Here is a 13556-nt window from a genome sequence, read left to right as displayed (position 1 = left end):
GATTATATCTCTATGTCCTCTTGGCAAACCATTTCCAAGGAAATCCCCCAGAACGTTCCCCCAGAGGTCAATATTGTCCTCTTGGCAAACCATTTCCAAGGAAATCCCCCAGAACGTTCCCCCAGAGGTCAATATTGGGCCCTTTATTTTTTTAACATATTTATGAACGATACCACGTTCTCCACCTACGCGGACGATACCCAGATATTTCTACGCGGGAAACACAATCCACCAAGTGGAACACCAAGTGGGTCTGGAACAGGCTATAAATTCCGACCTCAGCAAGATTGATGCATGGCATGAGGAAAACGACATGAGGAGAAATCATGAAAAATATGAAGCTATGGTTATTGGCAAGACAACAGACAACCCCGTATTTAAACGCGAGGGCAATGCTATCCCCACTGGAAAGAAACTACAGCTGCTTGGAATAACGATTGATAATCAGTTAAAATTGGAAGGCCAAGTTGCAAAAATCTGTCGGAAGGACAGCCAACAAACTGCAGTTCTACGACGAATGAAAAAGATGCTCCCACTGGACATACGTGTCAAACTTTACCAAGCTTTTATCGCCCCCCATTTGAACTATTGCTCCGGTACGTGGCATTTCTGCAGCAAGCGCCTGTCCGACAAATTAGAAAAAGTAAACGAAAGGGTGTTTCGCTTCGTATACTGTGACCACTTATTTTTTTTACATATTGGTCTTCTATTAATTTTTATATATTTTATGTTCGTGTAAGTATCTATCTATCAACATCGATTTTTTTAAATATTCTTGCTTGAATTCTTTCATATATAATCATAAATAATTTTAAAACAAGCTGGTCGTGCTTTGCCTATATTATGATGAACGCAGCTGTACACCTGTGAAATCAGGAATGTTTAGATATGAAGAATCAGAGCCAACATTAACTATTGCAAATAAAGATAAACGTTTATTAATTATTTCCGTAATGATACAGTAATTTGTTCCTGAAAACTATTTTACAAAAATACCACAAAAGAATTATTTTACAAGAAATATTGATACGTTTCTTATAAACCAAGGGAGCCGGTAATCGTCATATTTTTAAGTGAAAACCACAGGTATCTCGAATAATATGTCATTGGTACATAATAGCCGTAGACCGTAGAGTGATCATAAATGTTCTTGCTAATAAACACAGGGTACCCGTATCATTCACAGGAGGACCGGTCCGGTATACTTTAAATAAAATTGGTTACACGATGTTGTTCTGTAAAACTAAGGACAAAACAAGACAATGACGACACCACAGAAAACCCGAATGTCGTCGAGATAAAATAGTCAAGCAATCATGCACCCGGTGTAATCATACACAGGTAACCCATTTAAAAAAAGCCACCACAGGTAGCCCATGTTGTTTGAATATGCCACCGCAGGTAGCCCATGTTATCAAAGCATGTCACCACAAGTCTCCCGGTCTTCTCATCGTAGACGTGGATGCATAAAAGCCTGAACGTCAGCCACCTTCACGAGTTTTCCGTTCTTCGAGTGATACTTGAAGTAGCGTTTGCCGTTGGGCGTACAATTATTATTATCAACTAGGGAAAATGATAAAAAAAGCCATCAGATCGATAGTGAAGTGGACAGGCCGGACAGGCAAGCCCCCTTTCGGGATCAGAGATTTTTTTTTTTTTTACTGTCGAATCCGTTGTATCGCGAGGCCGCATTTTCAAAAGGATGTTACTAAAGCAAGTAGTTACCTGATTGGTCGAGCTTTAGTCCCACGTAAACGCTGCTTGTGGCGGTTTTTTTGCCCACTTTTCCCACGTACTTGACAACTCCAGACACATTCACCATTCCGTCGCCTGGAAACAGATCGTGATGATGAATAATGCCAACAACATTTGAGAACAAAACCCTTGAGAAGAACAGTTTCTATTGGCATGATGGGGGAGGAACACAGCGCAGACAGATCAAAGATCATTTTATGAACTATTCGAATACCCCTCGAATATTGCGATTCACTTTCATATCAAACTAACATACTTCAATACTTAACCCTATATCACTCTGATTTGATCATGACTTGCTCGTGACTCGATCTTCCATATATATACATGCTTTGCAAAATGCTATTGACTGCACCGTCCCCTCCCCTCTCTACATACATACACCCCTTACATACCTTCTATACTACTCTGATTTATGACACTGTCCCCTTTATGCATTTTGCAAACTCTTCACTGCACCCTCCCCTCCCCTCTCTACATACATGCACCCCTTACATACCTCCTATATCACTCTGAATCATGACTCTGTCCCCTTTATGCATCACATGCTTTGCAAACTCTTCACTGCACCCTCCCCTCCCCTCTCTACATACATGCACCTCTTACATACCTCCTATATCACTCTGAATCATGACTCTGTCCCCTTTATGCATTTTGCAAACTCTTCACTGCACCCTCCCCTCCCCTCTCTACATACATACACCCCTTACATACCTTCTATACTACTCTGATTTATGACACTGTCCCCTTTATGCATTTTGCAAACTCTTCACTGCACCCTCCCCTCCCCTCTCTACATACATGCACCCCTTACATACCTCCTATATCACTCTGAATCACGACTCTGCCCCTTTATGCATCACATGCTTTGCAAACTCTTCACTGCACCCTCCCCTCCCCTCTCTACATACATGCACCTCTTACATTCCTCCTATATCACTCTGAATCATGACTCTGTCCCCTTGATGCACCACATGCTTTGCAAACTCTTCACTGCACCCCCCCCCCCCCCCCTTCTCTACATACATGCACCCCTTACGTACCTCCTATATCACTCTGAATCATGACTCTGTCCCCTTTATGCACCACATGCTTTGCAAACTGCTCCTCGCTGTCTCCGCTGGCCAGGCTTCCACTTTCCATCCATAAATCCTCAGGCTCTCGATCACTATAGTAGCCCCGCCCAACATCCACTGTACCCCCTGCCGGTGGGTATGTCCGCATTCCATATGAAGACATCGGTCGTAGTGGTTTTGTAGTGCTGTGGGCTGTTTCAGGAGGGCGTGGTGAGAGGCGAGGGGGGCTTTCTTTCTGTGCATCCTTGATTGGGACCAGGCTTGTGTCTTTATTTGTAGCTTCGGTCTTAGTAGGCTCATCGGTTTGAGTTTGAGACTCGTTTTCAGGCTGCGGTGATGGAGTCTTACGTGGGATATTCTGGTAAAAAAATACTTATTATTTCTTGTTACTATAATTTTCTTGTCATTGGCTAGACAGAACAATGTCCTGTAGTTTATAAAGTTTTCTGATGTTTTTTTTTTTTGGCTTTAAAGCGTGCACTTTTATTACCGGTCGGTTCTCGCTAGGACACAAGCGCAAACAAAAGCGCAACACAATTTAGAATCGCTCAAACAAAAGCGCAAGCAAAGAAAATCAAGCAGTCGCTTTCTCTTGCACTTGTGTTCCAGCAAGAATCGGGAAATTACGTGCGCTGCGCTTGCGCTTACGTCCAAGTGAGACCAACATTACCTTGTGCTGGGTCTGGATGTAGCTCGGGTTGATAAGGGACACGCCCAGCTTGTTAACGATCCGTCTGTGGGATATACTGTGACTGGCGGGGTGTGTAGACGGCTCAGGAGGGGAGTTCACTTTGTTGAAGCGTTTTGGAGGCGCACTTTTTGGTCTCCTTCTGCTATAAGAAGTGCCAGTTAGCCATCAGGGGCCGGTTCCTAGAAAGCAGGTTAGCGCTAACCCAGGGATAAATATGGCTATATTGACATTTGATTGGATAAAAATGGCATTTATCCCTGGGTTAGCGTAAACCTGCATTCTAGGAACCTGACCCTGTTGACTCAAGCACACAAGATAAAACAAGATAAACATGCAACAAGGGAAATAAGTTTCTACACAGTGGAAAGATTTGAGGGATGCTAATTTAACCGATTGATGAATGCTAAAAGAAGATGAGGCAGGTCGTAGGGTTTATGAATGCAAGTGAAGAAACCAAGACCAGAAGTCATAGGCGTGGCTATCTTCATGCTAGACACCTTAAGTCAGCCGTATAATAATACAATCGCTACAGTAGCCTTTTGCAAATATACCTCTTGCCTACAAACACACTTCCAGCAAAGACAGACTAGGCATCTATACCTTGTAAATGAACGATCAGCCTTGTTTCTCCAATAAGCCTTATCAGCCGTGTACGAGGCCCAGATCTCCGTCAACTGGCGGTTCAACTCGTCTATCTGATCTCGCAGATGAATCAGCTCCATGACTTGTTCCTCAATGTCACTCTCTTTGTCCTCGATTATTTGCCTCAGCTGACGGATCTCATCCTCACGATCTTCACAGCGCTTTTGAAGTTTCTTTTGCTCTTTTTGTAGACTGTCCATCGCGAGGTCTTGTTCCTTGGTAGTCAGTGTATAGGAAATGTGTTATGCAACTTTAAACAAGGTCATTTCCGCGTGCAGTCATATTAGCGCAACCTCCCCCTTCACCCTCACGTTTCGCCTTTTTGTGTACTTTACTGCAGAAGTCTGCCCTAAAGAAGTCTTATTTAAGACGAAAATTTGGCAGAGTTGACCGTTTCTTCAGGTTCACGAACACGACAATTTGGGCTTTTTGTATTTACTGCAGGTTTAAATATACTTAAAACTGTCGCAAACGATTTCCAACAGATCAAAAACCTTCTGACATCCGTAATCCGAAATCTCTCAAGTGCCTCCATTGGCTAGCACCACGATGGTTTCAATGATAACCTCTCCGAAAGGTACCAACAAATCAAAAAGTACCAAATTTGATTCCGTTAGTTTGAATCACATAAACCAGAAAAAGGTTGGCAGTTTGAAATTGCAATAATTTATTGTAGTTTTTTTGTTCCCCTTTTTACCAAAAGGATCGAAAAAAAGATAGCACATATATATAGAGAATATTACATGGAAAGTGCGCACATACGGTTTTTATTCACGAGTTGTGCAGTATCAAAAAACGAACGAATGAGCGCAGCGAGGGAGTTTTTTTATACAAAACAACGAGTGAATTAAAACTGTACAAAGCACTTTCCATGCTGTATTTTGTTTATTATATACTTACTGAGAAATTAATAATAAGCTTATTACATAACATTTTATTAGACTTGGCTGCAAAGTCTCCGAGGTTTGTGCTGTTCGGTTCAGTTGAAGACAGACAGAAACTTACATTGAAATGAATCTGTCTCGCTAATGTCACGCACGAGACTGTAGCAGCGCACTAAAATCTCGACATCTATGAATAAAATAAATTACTAAATCCAATCTTCACGGTGAAGAAACATCGTTCGCGCCTCTGATTTGCTGAGACCAGTGAACGAACGAAAATTTACTGAATATGTTTTCAGTGAGTATTTCTCAGTACAATACTACTCACTCCCACTCCTTGATCTTATCAGAATAAGGAGGATCTTAGGGAAAAGACAAAAAAACAACAATGAACCAAATTCTTCCTACGCATCATAGAAGATCGACTGCAATCTTGCAATAAACCCCACATACCTTTTTCTTGTTGATAAGATTGTTAAGTCGCTCCTTTGAGTCTTTCAAATCCTGTTCTTTTTGCTTAAGTTTGCTTTCAACTCGTGCCTTCTCTTCCTCTGTGTAATTAAGTTTTTTCTTCACAAACGATAACTCGTCTATCTCCTGTTAAAGCAAAGCATTTAGCTTGTTTATTTTGGGAAAATTAGGTAGCCAAAAAAAGTGTTCAACCAAATAATGTTTTCTCAAGTTGATGATTTGTAAGGTGATGATGATCCTCAAAACTCTGAGTTGCGTTTGGCGATACGAGTTTGTCAATCAACCGTCCAAAACGGTTCAATCATCTTTGCATAATGTTGAGTACTATAGGAAAAAGTACCCATTCCCATAAGCTGATAGAGGGAAGTTATTGCAATATGTTCAATTGATTTTAGTAAAAAACATATTTGTTTTTAGATGTTTATTTCGAAATTTCTTCACATAGTTTCCTTCAATCGGGCATTTAACAACGTTGAGGCTGCCTTTGGCCTTTGGCCTGCTGACTGTTCAGATAAGATACATATTTTAAAATTGGACAAGTACCCATCCACAGCCTCAAATCTTTAAAACTAATTATGCAGTATTTCAACAGAGTAAAGATGTTTGGGAAAGAAGCGGCCTAAAGGGACAATTCAAAAAAGAATCTATGTAGTAGATAACCCTAAACGAGATTAGACCAATCGAGGGGCTAGGGGGTTATGGGACCGCCTCCTTCTGGGCAGCCTAAGGAATATGTCTTAAAAATTATGAATACTTGCAATTGAGTTTACGGTTAGCTATACCTGCTCCAGTTTCTTGACTTTGTTCCTCTCCGCCTCTAGAGATGCTTTTATACTGGACATGTTCTTCTCCTTCTCTTCAAGAACGCTCTTTGAGATCTAAGTGTAAATCAGAAACAGCCTTTACATTACTCAATCCATTGCCCATGTCATTTTTACTTTCCACTTTTTTTACTTGTCCATTTTTACTTTCTAAACGCAAGATATCAGGAATTTTTCCAGAGGCCTGTCAATGGTTTCCACATACCAACAGAGTATCTTTCACTTCCCGTATCTCCAGCTCCATAATTTGAATCTTCTTTCCACGTTCTCTTGCCCGTGATCTATAACAAAAAAGAACTGTTATAACCACAAACTTTGTAACTCACTTGAAATTCTTGTTTTATGTCTGCAAGTTTACATTTTTTATTGTATACAAATGCAAATAAAGTGTGAAAGATGTACTGAAAAATTTGCCATACATAGCACATTCGTGATGGTTTCACTTGAAGATTTAAAGCCTTTGAGATTTTGGATAGAGTTTGGTGTACATACTGGGCAATGTTGAGAGTTTGGATAGAGTTTGGTGTACATACTGGGCAATGTTGAGAGTTTGGATAGAGTTTGGTGTACATACTGGGCAAGGTTGAGAGTTTGGATAGAGTTTGGTGTACATACTGGGCAATGTTGAGAGTTTGGATAGAGTTTGGTGTACATACTGGGCAATGTTGAGAGTTTGGATAGAGTTTGGTGTACATACTGGGCAATGTTGAGAGTTTGGATAGAGTTTGGTGTACATACTGGGCAAGGTTGAGAGTTTGGATAGAGTTTGGTGTACATACTGGGCAAGGTTGAGAGTTTGGATAGAGTTTGGTGTACATAATGGGCAAGGTTGAGGGTTTGGATAGAGTTTGGTGTACATACTGGGCAATGTTGAGATTTTGGATAGAGTTTGGTGTACATACTGGGCAAGGTTGAGAGTTTGGATAGAGTTTGGTGTACATAATGGGCAAGGTTGAGGGTTTGGATAGAGTTTGGTGTACATTCTGGGCAAGGTTGAGAGTTTGGATAGAGTTTGGTGTACATACTGGGCAAGGTTGAGAGTTTGGATAGAGTTTGGTGTACATACTGGGCAATGTTGAGAGTTTGGATAGAGTTTGGTGTACATACTGGGCAAGGTTGAGAGTTTGGATAGAGTTTGGTGTACATACTGGGCAATGTTGAGAGTTTGGATAGAGTTTGGTGTACATACTGGGCAATGTTGAGAGTTTGGATAGAGTTTGGTGTACATACTGGGCAATGTTGAGAGTTTGGATAGAGTTTGGTGTACATACTGGGCAAGGTTGAGAGTTTGGATAGAGTTTGGTGTACATACTGGGCAAGGTTGAGAGTTTGGATAGAGTTTGGTGTACATAATGGGCAAGGTTGAGGGTTTGGATAGAGTTTGGTGTACATACTGGGCAATGTTGAGATTTTGGATAGAGTTTGGTGTACATACTGGGCAAGGTTGAGAGTTTGGATAGAGTTTGGTGTACATAATGGGCAAGGTTGAGGGTTTGGATAGAGTTTGGTATACATTCTGGGCAAGGTTGAGAGTTTGGATAGAGTTTGGTGTACATACTGGGCAAGGTTGAGAGTTTGGATAGAGTTTGGTGTACATACTGGGCAAGGTTGACCTCATGCACTTGGTCGCTAAGGTCCTTTCGCACAGTTTCCAGCTCATCTTTGTACAGCGCCGATGCCTCGCGTGCACGTGCAATCTGCTGCCTCAATTCCTCTCGCTCTGCTTTGCTTTCCTCGGCCCGACATAAGTCTCCCTTTAACTGGGCAATCTCCTGCTTAAGGAGCTCAATCTCAGATGCATCTGGAAACACCAGATAAAATTATGAACTCTTAGGACACCCTTGGGAATACTCTCTATAAAAATAGACATTTTTTTTAGGTAAGGTAAGGACAGTTTCATAAGGACATTTTTAACAGGCTTTCCCCTTTAAAATGTTCACAGAATTACCCTGATGTGGTATTTTTGTTTGAAGGTGAATCAGTTAGCATGTTACCTCAAAATCACCTGTTCTTATATTACATAGCCTGACATATAGGTAGACTAATGGATGTCTTCACAATATTGATTCTTTAAAACAAAAAGACTACTTTTAGGGGGCATGTTGATGGGGGATCCTGATGCACGGGAGAGGAGTTGGGTTGTGCATCAGATTCATTTATGCAAGTACAGTACAAGATTCTTTAATAAGAAAAGATCACTTTTCTGGCTACTGAAGACGGGTACACATCCCCTGTCCCCATCCCTAGTTAGTGTATCTGCTAATTGCCTGATGAAGCCATAATGAGTTTACCTTTCTTTAAAAGTTGGTTAGCCTCCTCAAGTTCTGCCTTGTATTTCTGCAATGCCATCTCACGGACACTATACTGAGAGATGAAAAACATGATAAAGCTATATGTGACAATAATAACTATATGGTCTTACACTTGCACTTTGAGATTTTAAGGGTAGATGCTGTCAATTACAGTAAACACAATTTATCAAAGGTAATTATTATTAGTAGTAGTAGGTGACACCCTTTTGTATTAAGACACCTTAATTTAACTGGGAGAGCCAAAATTTAGCACTTATAATCAAAAACATAGAATTCATAATGCCAATGATAGTGACTCTTATTGTACAGTAAGTACTGTAAAAACTCAGGAGAATCCACAAATTTGTAGCTTGTGCGTGCCCCTAACATATCCATTTTACAAAAAAAGGCTCTTTTGATATTTTTGTTCCAAATCAGTTAGTTAGCAAAAATGTTAAAAGCAAGCAATCTAAAGACTGCTAATCAAAATCATGTCTTACCACTTTGTCCACAGCTTCCAAAGCTTTGACGGCCTCGTCATAGTCCCCCTTTATCTTTTGCTTCTCACAGTTGACCTGGATAACTTTCTGTTGTAATTCCTGGATGCGCTCTTGGCTCCGCCTTTGAGCCTCAAGTGACAAGTGCTTGTCAATCTGGTCAGAGCTAGAGCGTGATGGTGACTGTGAGTCTGATCGTGGAGTGGATCCTGGACTTCTCTCCTTTTCTGAAGCTCGCTTTTTTTCTAGATATCTTATTTTGTCCTTTAAAGATTTGATTTCCTCTTTAAGTTTCAGGCCTTCAGTCTCTGATTTGTCAAAAAGAGTTTGTGAGTTGCTGAGGCGACCTTCTAGTTTTGAAATCTCCTGATTTTTCAACCTGATTTCTGCCTTCGTCTTGTCCAAATCTGATTGCAATTGACTCTCTGTAACACTCTTAACTTGCCCCACTCGACCAAGTTCAGAATTAGCAGATTCAAGGTCATCCTTTAGCTTAGAAATCTCTTGCTCTTTTTCGCCATTTTCTTCTTCTAATGCATGCACTTTCTCTTTTAACTCTCTGAGGGTGTGTTCCTGACTTTCCAATTCTCCTTTGACACCATCAAGCTCATTCCTTGTATCCTCTAAAGTAGACGACAGCATATTTTTGTTTTCTTGGAAGGTTGCAAGTTCTGACCTTAGTTCAGCAATCATTGAATCACGCTCTGTCAACATCGGTCTCAACTTTCCTATCTCTTCATTTTTGCTGTTCAACTCATCTTGGAGAGTTTTGTTCAGGTTTTGCAGATTTTCCTCACTACTTGCTAAATCCTGATAGGCAAACAATAACAAACTCATATTTTTTTTTACCAACTACACACTATAAATAGAATAGGGTACCAATATCCATTTGAGTTACAGTAATAGATACGTAAGTAAAACATTAATGGCATGAGATAATTAAGTAAAAACATTTTGCTTGATAAATAGCTGTTGTTTAAGTAAAACAACCTCCCATCCTTGATATGTTGCATTAGGGCTGGCAAAAACTCTCCAATAATCTTCATTGTATTTTCCTCCTTTTCTATAATCCATTTTATCATTAATATGTCCCTCAAAAAAGATACCACAATCAAACTCTTCCAAAACATTTCATAAAATACTCCACAAAGCTTTTAGACTGCCTAAGGCAATCAGATAGGCAAAAACAGACAAACGCTAACCCTAAACTCTGTAGCCATAGAAACCTTTAATAAATGCCTGTCTATTTACTAAAAGGCTTTAGGGTATGCATGAGTTAGCACTATGTTTTGTCAATATAATTGACACCTCATAAATGCATTTGTAAGAATAATGCCAACCTTGCTTTTCTGCTTTTCTTGTAATAGCATTTCTTCAAACATTTCCTTCTCCTGTTTGATAGTGATCAGTTCCTGTTCTATCCTCTCAAGTAAATTGTCATTGTTCTCTGTTGTTATCTTGTCTTCCTTGACTGTACTGCTTTTATCCTTATTATCATTGACAATACTTTCATCTTCAGATGGTGAGGCTGACAATGAGGGTGACACCCCATTAGCAATCGCAAAGTCTTTATCTTCACTTGAAGGGTCCTCATTCTGTGGTTCTGAGCTGTTTGCTGGTTCCTGAATCAGATTCCTTTCATGTTCTGTATCATCATTATTTGCTTCTTCTTCTTGGCCATTGATATCACCATTCAACTTTTCATCATCATTGTTTTTTTCATTTTCATCTCTTGATTGCTCACCAGACATTTCTGAAGTTGCAGAGTCCTGAAACAATAGAGTTGAGAGATGAATAAATAACTATGGATTAAAAAAGTTTACACAGTGAAATATGTAGATTAAGGCAACAAAAAAACCCAAAGAAAGAAAATGTTTGGTTTTTACATTCTCTATATTCAAAACCCACTCAATTATCCAAGCTTCTAAGCGATGGAAGCTAATGATGACTTTAAAAAAAACACAATGGCTAATATAGTATAACTTTTGATTTTAATTATATTAAAGTTCTTGTACTTTCTTTGTGTACAGGAAATATACAGAAAGTGACAAGCGATGACAGCTTTTTATTCAGGATTAGCATTGTAAATGTTGTAAGTTGAAAGTGAATCTGATAATAAGAAAACTGATGTAATATACAATTTAAAAATATCTTCAATATTTTGTTTATTAATCTAGCAGGTCTTATATCTCATACTCTTGTATCTCCTTCTTTATTAATTTTCTAAAGACTCTCTGTGAAGTCCAATGACTTGTAACATGTTACCATAGCAACAATCACAGGTCGCAGGGCATCAACAAACTTTATTCTATAATGGATATCAATCAGAATTAGAATGTAGAGCTTTAGTAGATTTTGACATATAAAACCAGACATGACTTAAATATTATAACCATGTGCAAGCAATTGACGTTTCATTTATGATTAAAGTATAAATAATAACAATAATAATATACACAGTAGATAAGCTCTATGTCCTATTGCTTATCTAGAATATACTGTATCTACTCATATAGAACTACTTGAGATGAGAAACATTTTTTTCTGATAATGGGGCTTGAAGTATTCTGAATTGTTTTTTTCGAGAATAGAATTGTTTAGTTGCAAAAAAATTTTAACAAAAAGAATAAAGTAACATAAAGTATTGTAGTTCTTAAGTTAAACCAATAATCCTCCCTTAAAATACTGTGAGAGAACTAAAGCAATCAACCGACATAACTAAACATAAAACCCAAAGATTCCAAAGGATATTGAGTCAATGAATTTGTGTAAACATTTGAAGTATCCATTATAACAGAGTGTTCACAGTAAGTGTAGGTATTTGAAGTCAATGGAGGCTTAAGAAACATAAACAATTCGAACAATTGCTGACATACAAGGGTCATTTTGTAAGCTGCAATCCAAGAGCTTTCAGGACGAGCGAATGATCGCTATCCTGGGGGTGATCAGAGAAACAATTTTTAAAGTGTTTTATAAATCTGTTCGACTCAGTAAAGGAATCTATTCAGTTTCATGACAATAGAAGACAATCTAAATAGTAAAAAAGCTCAGCATTTCATGGAAGGAAATAACGTATTCTAATATAACTTCTGGAACAGATAGGGACCTTTTATAGAGCTACAAACACTCTTTTATCATTACCTCGTGCTGACACGAACGACCTGAACGAGTGTTGAATGAACTTTCACAACACAGCAAAATAATTATGTTGTAGGAAAGGATAATTGTATATCCATAGCAGCAAATCAATCATGGCACCCTACCTGTTGGCTTTGTAATTCCGCCATGGTTTCGTCTAATGCCGACTTTGCAATCTTTTCCGAGAGTTCCAGAACTTGCACGAGCTCACCGTAAACAATTCGTCCTTCTTGTTCGACAGCCGTAGAATTCAATTTTCCTGAATCCCCAGAGTGGTCCATTTACCTTAGATTTCATTCTATGGCTCGATAGGCTACAAGACGAGAAATCGGCATATTCATCGCCGGGAATTAGTGAGATATTTAGAGTTTTATTGCCTTCGAACCAGTCACGAACCAGCACGCAGCCATGTTGAATCTTTGGCGCCTCGGGTTACCATAGCAACAAATGATTTTCGTGGCACCCTAGTGGAACAATAAAAGCGAGTCTCGCGGGCGGTTATTCGTGTTTAGTAAACACTTCACGTCAAGTCTGAAATCTTTATGAATAAAAGTGGGCTTGTCAACTAGAGTGTGGCCATGTGGAAATATAGAAATCTACTCAGAAAAGACCTGCAAATTTGTCACGAATTCTTGGGTGTGAGGGGGGGGGGGGGCATCAAATCCATCAAATGTCGCACTAAATAGATGCTATATTGGTGTTTCGACGGTTTCATAACTCAGGCGATTTAATTTGGGATGCGCATCCGGAGTTTTCGCCGTTCGATTGACGCGCTTTCACACCGTACAACCCGCATCATTTTAGGCCAGCAAAAAAAAAGTAATTTGTCCACTTCTGGTTTCGGTTCGTCGGGGAGCACTAACCGACCCGTGTAAACCACAGATTCGTTTGGAACCGACTCCATTTTTTTATCATTTCCACTGTTGGGCCCCAAATCCTAAAATTCAATCCTTTGCATTTAGAGGAGCCCCTCTTCCTTTCAAATATATATATATATTTTTCGTGTTTTCAAGAACTATCAGTCTGAATTTTGTCGGTAATCTGGTGTTTTTAAACCAAAAGGCTCTTCACATGCCGAGATTGTTGGGCCTTGATCCTAAATTTCAATTATTTTAATATTCATAAAAGGAAAAAGGTAGCTGTGTAGCCTGTGTACAGACGTCCCCTATTACACAGGCTAATCGCCATGTAGCAGGTGTTTAGAAAATAGATCAACATTACAGGTTTCACCCCTGCACTCGTCTAATCACTATATGTATTTGCTCATTTATAAGAATAGCTGTCTAAATG

General features: G+C 39.4%; 1 protein-coding gene and 1 pseudogene across 3 annotated transcripts; one reads left to right on the top strand and one right to left on the bottom strand.

Moving 5' to 3' along the window:
- The first annotated feature begins 162 nt into the window (after window positions 1-162).
- Window positions 163-777, top strand: LOC116618801 (annotated as a pseudogene).
- A 138-nt stretch (window positions 778-915) lies between these two features.
- On the bottom strand, window positions 916-12718 carry LOC116618806 (golgin subfamily A member 6-like protein 22). Of its 3 annotated transcripts, none has more exons than XM_032382920.2 (13): window positions 12392-12718; window positions 10469-10897; window positions 9132-9938; window positions 8632-8704; window positions 7940-8141; window positions 6546-6621; window positions 6302-6397; window positions 5502-5645; window positions 4123-4379; window positions 3502-3664; window positions 2799-3189; window positions 1726-1830; window positions 916-1563 (listed from the first exon to the last, which is right to left on the bottom strand). In XM_032382920.2, exons 1-13 carry the CDS (start codon window positions 12545-12547, stop codon window positions 1448-1450), a joined length of 3015 nt encoding a protein of 1004 aa, XP_032238811.2. In that variant the 5' UTR covers window positions 12548-12718; the 3' UTR covers window positions 916-1447. The 3 variants fall into 3 exon arrangements, with proteins under 3 accessions (XP_032238811.2, XP_032238812.2, XP_032238813.2); XM_032382921.2 differs by having other exon boundaries at window positions 3502-3661; XM_032382922.2 differs by lacking the exons at window positions 10469-10897; window positions 12392-12718 and adding an exon at window positions 10119-10351.
- Window positions 12719-13556: the final 838 nt, after the last annotated feature.

This window comes from Nematostella vectensis, chromosome 13 (genome assembly GCF_932526225.1).
Source record: "Nematostella vectensis chromosome 13, jaNemVect1.1, whole genome shotgun sequence".
In the NCBI taxonomy this organism is placed as follows: domain Eukaryota; kingdom Metazoa; phylum Cnidaria; class Anthozoa; order Actiniaria; family Edwardsiidae; genus Nematostella; species Nematostella vectensis.
This window is presented reverse-complemented; position numbering and strand designations above follow the sequence as displayed.